This window comes from Cervus canadensis, chromosome 17 (assembly GCF_019320065.1).
Source record: "Cervus canadensis isolate Bull #8, Minnesota chromosome 17, ASM1932006v1, whole genome shotgun sequence".
NCBI classification, from domain to species: domain Eukaryota; kingdom Metazoa; phylum Chordata; class Mammalia; order Artiodactyla; family Cervidae; genus Cervus; species Cervus canadensis.
The window spans coordinates 62608583-62617533 of NC_057402.1; the positions used below are offsets into that span (position 1 = coordinate 62608583).

The 8951-nt window shown below is 36.8% G+C and overlaps 1 protein-coding gene across 1 annotated transcript in view; it reads left to right on the forward strand.

The window, feature by feature from the left end:
- The window catches only part of CERS3 (ceramide synthase 3), a 158915-nt gene extending 150427 nt beyond the window's left edge, over nt 1-8488 (forward strand). Inside the window, exons 12-13 of the mRNA XM_043489997.1 lie at nt 7807-7863; nt 8430-8488. Of these exons, the coding sequence (XP_043345932.1) occupies nt 7807-7850 (44 nt within the window). The 3' untranslated portion in view covers nt 7851-7863; nt 8430-8488. The remainder of the gene's footprint in view (nt 1-7806; nt 7864-8429) is intronic.
- Nucleotides 8489-8951: the final 463 nt, after the last annotated feature.

Genomic DNA, 8951 nt, shown 5'->3' on the forward strand with positions numbered 1-8951 from the left:
ACCTTATCTTTGATGAAGGAGGCAAGAATATACAATGGAGAAAAGACAAATCTCTTTAACAAGTGGTGCTGGGAAAACTGGTCAACCACTTGTAAAAGAATGAAACTAGAACACTCTCTAGCACCATACACAAAAATAAACTCAAAATGGATTAAAGATCTAAATGTAAGACCAGAAACTATAAAACTCCTAGAGGAAAACATAGGCAAAACACTCTCTGACATAAATCATAGCAGGATCCTCTATGACCCACCCCCCAGAGTAATTCAAATAAAAGCAAAAATAAACAAATGGGACGTAATTACACTTAAAAGCTTTTGCACAATGAAGGAAACTATAAGCAAGGTGAAAAGACAACCTTAAGAATGGGAGAAAATAATAGCAAATGAAGCAACTGACAAAGAATTAATCTCCAAAATATACAAGCAACTCCTGAAGCTCAATTCCAGAAAAATAGATGACCCAATCAAAAATGGGCCAAAGAACTAAACAGACATTTCTCCAAAGAAGACATACAGATGGCTTACAAACACATGAAAAGATGCTCAACACCACTCATTATCAGAGAAATGCAAATCAAAACCACAATGAGGTACCATCTCACACCAGTCAGAATGGCTGCTATCAAAGTCTACAAACAATAAATGCTGCAGAGGGTGCAGAGAAAAGGGAACCCTCTTACACTGTTGGTAGGAATGCAAACTAGTACAGCCCACTATGGAGAAGAGTGTGGAGATTCCTTTAAAAACTGGAAATATAACTGCCATACAACCCAGCAATCCTACTGCTGAGCATACACACTGAGGAAACCAGAACTGAAAGAGACACATGTACCCCAATGTTCATCTCAACACCCTTTACAATAGTCAGGACATGGAAGCAACCTAGATGTCCATCGGCAGATGAATGGATAAGAAAGCTGTGGTATATATACACAATGGAATATTACACAGCTATTAAAAAGAATGCATTTGAATCAGTTCTAATGAGGTGGATGAAACTGGAGCCTATTATATAGAGTGAAGTAAGTCAGAAAGAAAAACACCAATACAGTATATTAATGCATATATATGGAATTTAGAAAGATAGTAATGATGACCCTATATGCTAGATTGCAAAAGAGTCACAGATGTAAAGAACAGACTTTTTGACTCTGTGGGAGAAGGCGAGGGTGGGATGATTTGAGAGAATAGCATTAAAACATGTATCTTATATGTGAAATAGATTGCCAGTCCAGGTTCAACGCATGAGACAGGATGCTCGGGGCTGGTGCACTTGGATGACCCTGAGGTATGGGATGGGGAGGGAGGTGGGAGGGGGTTCAGGATGGGTAGCACATGTACACCCATGGCTGATTCATGTCAATGTATGGCAAAAACCACTACAATACTGTAAAGTAATTAGCCTCCAATTAAAATAATTAATTAAAAAAATAAATACATCCCATGTAAAAACAGAGTACCAGATTAGATTTTTTAAAATCCCAACTATATGCTGTTTATAATAGATATGCTATTAATATAAGCAAAAAGAAATGTTGAAAGTAAAAGGAGGGAGAAAGGTATACCATGCAAATTCTATCTCCCCAAACCTGACTTAGCTATTCTAATATCAGACAAAGGCAAAAAGAACTGACATGTATTAAGAAGAATGTTTCATGACAGTGAAAGGGATCAGTCCGGAAATATTTAAAAATTAAATCTGTAGACGCTGAATAATATACCTTTAAAATATATATAGTTTACAGAATTAAAAGGCATAACAAAGTCATAATCATGTTTGGGTGGTTTTAACACACCTTTCAGTATGTGATAAAACCAGCTGACCAAAAAGCAATAAGAATATAGAAGATGTGAACAATTAAATGAACAAAATTGACCCAGTTGATATATGCAGAGAGAACACTGTACCCAACAAATGCAGACAGTTATTCTCTTCAAGTGCACTTGAACATTTACCCAGGTTGACCACATGACAGCCCTTAAAACAAATCCCAAAACATTTTAAAGATTTTAAATCTATAGAGTATAATCACTGATCACAGTGAAATTACTAGAAAAAAGTCACATATTTTTAAGTTAAGCAATGTACTTCTAAATGTAGCAAAGAAGAAATCACAATGGAAATAAAACATTTTAAAATGCATAATAATAAAAAAACAATAAAATGTGAGATTCAACTAGTGATAAATTTAGAGGAAATTTTATAATATTAAAAAAGCTTTTATAAATAAAGAAGACTGATGAAAATCAATAATTGAATGTCTCAAAAACAGTAAGAAGAGAAATTAATAGAATAGGAAACACATGATAGAGAATATCATAAAAGCAAAAGTTGTTTCTTTAAAAGAAAAAAATTATAAAATTCAAGCAAGACTGATTAAGAAAGACACAAATAATATTAGGAAATAAAAAGGATCTGCCATTATAGATTAAGCAAATATTGAACAAATAATAAGAGAATATCATGAACAACTTTATGTCAATGAACTTCCCTGTTGGCTCAGGTGGTAAAGAATCTGCCTGCAATGTAGGAGACCCAGGTTTGATCTCTGGGTTTGGGAAGATCCCCTGAAGAAGGAAATGACAATCCACTCCAGTATTCTTGCCTGGAGAATTCCATGGACAGAGGAAGCTGGTGGGCTACAGTCCATGGGGTCACAAAGAGTCAGACACGACTTAGCAACTGATATCATGAAGAACTTTATGTCAAAAGTTTAATTTGTCAAATTAAAAAACTTTAATTTGTCAAAATGAGCACAGGAAGAAATAGATATCCAAATAGTCTTCTATACAAAACAAATAACGAATTTTAAAAATATACTCCCCCAAATCTTTAGTCCCAGATGGCTTTTCCAGTGAATTCTTCCAATATTTAAGGAAGAGTCAGCACAAGTATTACAGAAACTTTTCCAGAGAAAAAAGGAAGGAACGCTTCCACATTTGTTTTGCAAGGCCAGCATAAACTTGATACTAAAGTCTGACAAGATATTAGGAGAAAAAGACCCAACAAACATAAGCTAAGTCATTCAGAATCTTAGGTGCAAATTTTCTAAACAAAAGTAACTGATAGTACATGACAAACAAGTTTGGTTTATTTCAGGAATATGTGGCTAATTTACTATATGAAAATCAATGTTGTTAACCATTTTAAAAGAATAAAGGAAAAAGCCAAATTTTCAAAACCCTTATATAAAATTCACCCCCACTCATTAAAAAAAAACTCACAGAAAAGTAGGAAAGAATTTCCTTTATCTGATAAGCAACATCTTCAAAAAGTATAAAGCCAGTATCATATAATCCTGTTAATAGTGAGATATTGAGATTTACCCCCCTGAGATTATTATCACTGAGACAAAAATGTCCGCTATCTTCAAGGAGTCACATCATCCTGAATATATTCAACATTACATTTTTCATTTCAGTCAATGTAATATTTAATAAATAAAAATTATAAGACTCAAAAATAAAAAATAAAAATTGTTATTGCAAACATAAATGCAAAAAATCCCCACACATTGTGTTGTGTGTAAATTTAAACAAAAATGCCAAAGATTAAGGCTGGCTAAAACAATATCTGTAAAGGAGCATCTTAATGAAGCAGGTTAAATGATAATAAAGAGCTTCTATTTCTCAAGACAGCATTAAGAGAGTGAAAAGGCAAGCCATAAAGTGTTAAAACTGACAAAGGGCTCATATCCAATATATGTGAAGAAGTCCTACTCACACACCCAAAATACTGACAACTCAATAAAAAAATGAGCAAGGCACTCAACAAACACTTCACAAAATGCCGTATCTAAATGACCAATAAACATATGAAAAGGTGCTCAATCTCATTATTAGAAAGACTCATGGTACCGGATGGCAATCACATGGAACAATGGAAACTCACACACTGTTGGAGAAGTGTAAACAGTTATAACCACTTTGAAAAACCGTTTGTCATCCTTTCCTAAAATTGAACATATGCACATATAACTGAGCAATTTCATTCCTAGGTACATATCAGAAGGACACACACAAGAGCACCAAAAGAATGCACGTTAATGTTCACATGAGCCATGTTAATAGTAACTCAGAGGGGCACTTCCCAAATGTCCATCAAGAGTAAGGTGGATATTGTGGTCTATTTATACTAAGGGATGCTGTGTCACAAGGAAAATGAACCAACTGGTACTTGCAACAGTATAGCTTCCTCTTACAATCTTCATGTTTAGCAAAAAACTCCAGTGGAAAATAAATAGGTGTTTTATGTTTCCATTTTTATAACGTTCAAAAACAGATAAAACCAATCTATGATGGTAAAACTCAGAGCAGAGGTTACCTCTGGGGAGAAGAGTGGGGCGGTGCCTGGATGAGGCCTGAAGGGACTTCGGGTGCTGGTGATGTTCTGCTTTTTGACGCAGGTGGTGCTTCCATGCGTGCGTTCAGTTTGATCCATCAGCAAACTGTACACTTAGGATTTCTATGATATTCTGTATATACATTAAAATTTCTTGAAAGTTGTTAAAAATGGAAAAGCAGAAACTAGCTACTTTTAAGTCCTTACCTTTCTAAGACAGCTGATGTTTATAGAGACGAAACTCTCTTCTTTTTTAATATAAATTTTAATACCAAAAATACCTATCTTAAGATACACATAAATGTCCATAGTCTTACTACCATGTAATCCCCATTGGCATCTAAAATAATTGCTTCCCAGGTGGTACTAGTGGTAAAGAACCTGCCTGCCAATGCAGGAGACTTAAGAGACATGGGTTCAATCCCTGGGTCAGGAAGATCCCCTGGAAGAGGGCATGGCAACCCACTACAGTATTCTTGCCTGGTGAATCCCATGTACAGAGGAGCTTAGCAGGCTACAATCCATAGGGTCGCAGAGAGTTGGACATGACTGAAGCAACTTAGCGTGCATGCATGCAATGAGTAATACATGTACATAATTGGAGCATTCAAACAATGCAGTAATAATGTAAATATGTATTAATACTAAATGAAAAGTGAAAAGCTCTCTGCAAAAAGGAAGCACTCTTAACATTCATTGATGCCATGCAGAAACATGAGTATTTAGCCTGAATATTTTTTGCTATGCCAGCTCCCCAAACATCCCCAATGCAGCCTGTTTTTGAGACAACCAAGCTGATTGTCCATGGCAGTAAGACAGAGCACCTAGAGAGGAGTGGCACTGAGCAGTGAGGGAAGGGCGAGATCGGATTATTTTTGAGAATTTGAAGTTTGTTTTACTCGTCCTTCTATGCCTAGACTTAATTAGGATCAGCTAAGGAACACATGTAACAGTTTAGGACTGTCAAAGGCAGCAGGGTTTTAGGGTGAGGGGTTCAAAGAGTCATACTATTTTATGCAGTTTTTTAAACTATCTGGGGATGTTTTCTATTGAGTTGGGTCTTGAGAGACTGTGAACACCCAGAGGGTGCACCTTTAACTAATTTGCACTAAGGCTCCATATAGGCACTTGGCAGCACTGTAAAATACACTCTTGAAACACCAAAGTCTGCACTCTTAAGTCCACACACTGATCTGTTCCTTGCTTTTTGCTCACCGGTGCATTGTAGGGATCTTTCCTCATCAGCACATGTAGATTTCCTTCGTTTCTGTAACAGTTGCCAGTAATCCTTAGAAATTTATCAAGTGTTTAACCAGTCTTATATTGCTGGTCACTTGAATGGTTTCTAGTTTTTAGCTTTTATAATACTTCTGTAAATATCCTTGGGAGGTCATATCTAACTCAGGTTTAAAAATCCCCACTCTATTATTTACTATGTAACCTGGAGCACGTCTCTTGATCTCTTCACTTTCAGTTTACCTCTCTGTAAAATGTGCAGAGAGACTTCATTCTGTCATTTTGAGGATTAAGTGAGATGATCCATATAAAGCATTTTTCAGCCCACCTTCACATAGTAAAGCACTCAGTAAATGTCAACTCTTCTAATTGTTCATAATTCCCATGGGGTAAGTTTCTACTAGTGAGATTCCTAGGTCAAGGCACACACAGTTTTCATGTTAATAGATACAAATTGCCTTCCAAAAAGGTGAACAAATTTAAGTTCTACTGACAGTGTTTGAGAGTAGCAATTTCTCTGAAATGGGAATTATCACTTTTGACCTTTTCTCGTCTAAGAGTTTTAATATCTCACTGTTGTTTTGACTTACATCTCTTTAATGTGAATGAGATGGAACATTTTTGTTTCTTTTACTTGCTTACCCATTTTTCTATTGGGTCATTTTCCTTAGGTTTCTATGAGGCCATTGTAAAGAAATTGACTTCTCTGTCTTTTCATTTTCTTTAATTTTCTGTGTTTGGGGTCTCCTTTCTGCAGGCTGGAAAGTTGTAGTTTTTCTTAATTGTGGAGCCTGCCTCTTCTGGCTGAGGCTGGACCTTGTGAAGGTCTCCTGGTTGGGGGACTTGTGCCTGTGTTCTGGTGGATGGAGTTTGATCTTGTCTCTCTGAAGGGCAGTGCTGTGCCGGTAGTGTGTTTCGGGATGCCTATGGGTTCGGTATGGCTTTGGGCAGCCTGTCTGCTAACGTTCAGGGTTGTGCTCCTGTTTTGCTAAGGATTGGTATGGGGCATCCAGCCCTGGACCTCGCTGGCGTTTGGGTGGGGCTTGGTCTTAGTGTTGAGATGCAGGCCTTTGGGAGGGCTCCTATGTCCTATGGGGTCAGGAGTTCTCTAGTGGTCCAAAGTCCTGGAGCTGAGTCTCCCACCCCTGGAATTCAGGCCCAACCCCTGCCTATAGCATCAAGGCCACACAGCATAGAAGACAGAACCCCTAGACTAATGGTGAAATAACTTTTAACAGCCCAAGACCACTCGAAGAGATTCACACACTTACAGAGAAGGAAAGGGGGGAAAGGAAGAAAAAGGAAAAAAAAGATAAAAAGAAGAGTCAAAAGAGAAGAGAGCAATCAAGCCAATAATTAAACCCCCAAATGAAAATAGATGCTAAATCTATTAATAGACTTGCAAAGATAATAAAGCTGAAAACAAAAGATAGGACATTGATTTCTATCATTTCTCGCATAAAATTCTGTTTGCCTTTGGTCTTATGATTTTATATGTGGTGATTTTGGGGAGTTCAATCATGATTCTTAATTTTTCCAGTAGTAATGTACATCATTCTTTTGCTATAGTCTCTGGAGTCTGCTTCCTGCTTAGAAAGTCTTCCCTAAACAAAATTCACAAATAAATACATAAAAAATACATAAAAATATACATAAATACATAAAAAATCAATCAGCTTTTTCAATCAATCAAATCTTTTACAGCTTCCATGGATTCACTGATTCTCTGTCCCAGCTAGCATTTATTTTGTTGTAAGAAGTAAGATGGAAAGGGATATTTTTTTTAATGGCTTGCTGGTTTTCCTCCAAGGCATTTGCTGAATTTTTTCTTTTTTCTTATGTATGAAATGCCACTCTTAAATTCCCGTGTGTATTTTGCGTCTCCTGCCTCTGTGTACTTTCCATTCTGTTTCTGAAGTACTTATCCTATACTCTCTTGTTTTAGTTTGAGTCAGTGACTAAATTGGTTTTCATATGGTTGAGTCAGTGACCCATCTCTTCTCTTTTACTTCCAAAATTCATCGGCCCATTTTATTTCCAACATTTGTTTTATTACAAGCTAGAAACCGTTGTTACGTTCCTCCCCCTCAAATCTTGATGGTATGCTATTTTGAGATTGTTTTAAATTTATAATTAATTTATGGGAGTTACTGTTTTGAGTCATCCTATCCAAGAGTAATGTGTGTATTCCTATTCAGTTAAATCCTCTTTTGTGTCTTTCAGTAGAATTGGGAGATTTTGTTCACATCGACCCTGAACATTTCCCTTAAGGTTTATACCAAGGTAATGTATCTTTTTTTATTTTATTAAAAATATGATCTTTACTTCCTTTGTATATAAAGGCATATATATATGTATATATATACACACATGTATAATATTTAGAAAATTTACTGATTTTTGTATGTTAGTTGTGTAGACTGACGGTCTACTTATATTCCTAATGGGTTTTCAGCTCTTACTAAAAATCAGGAATGGATGTGAATATTGAATTACATTTCTTGGGGTGCTGATCTAGTAGTTGCTCTTTACTCTGTTAATGTGATCTCATATTAGTTTCTTACTACTGGCTATCTGCCTGCAATGCAGGAGAGCCGGGTTCGATTCCTGGGTTGGGAAGATCCCCTGGAGGAGGAAATGGCAATCCACTCCAGTATTCTTGCCTGGAAAATCCCATGGACAGAGGAGCCTAGTGGGCTACAGTCCATGGTGTCACAAGAGTCGGACACAACTTAGTGACTAAACCACTGGACTAGCCTGGCATTCAGAGAACCAACTCTTGGTCATGATGTTTTATTTTAAAATTTACTGAAAATATTTTTTTGCTAATATTCTGTTGAATATTTTAGAATGAATTTTTAAGATCAGAAAGAGACACGTGCACCCCAGTGTTCATCACAGCACTGTTTATAATAGCCAGGACATGGAAGCAACCTAGATGCCCATCAGCAGATGAATGGATAAGGAAGCTGTGGTACATATACACCATGGAATATTACTCAGCCATTAAAAAGAATTCATTTGAATCAGTTCTAATGAGATGGATGAAACTGGAGCCCATTATACAGAGTGAAGTAAGCCAGAAAGATAAAGACCAATACAGTATACTAATGCATATATATGGAATTTAGAAAGATGGTAACGATAACCCTATATGCAAAACAGAAAAAGAGACACAGATGTACAGAACAGACTTTTGGACTCTGTGGGAGAAGGCGAGGGTGGGATGTTTTGAGAGAACAGCATCGAAACATGTATATTATCAAGGGTGAAACAGATCACCAGCCCAGGTTGGATGCATGAGACAAGTGCTCATGGCTGGTGCACTGGGAAGACCCAGAGGGATCGGGTGGGGAGGGAGGTGGGAGGGG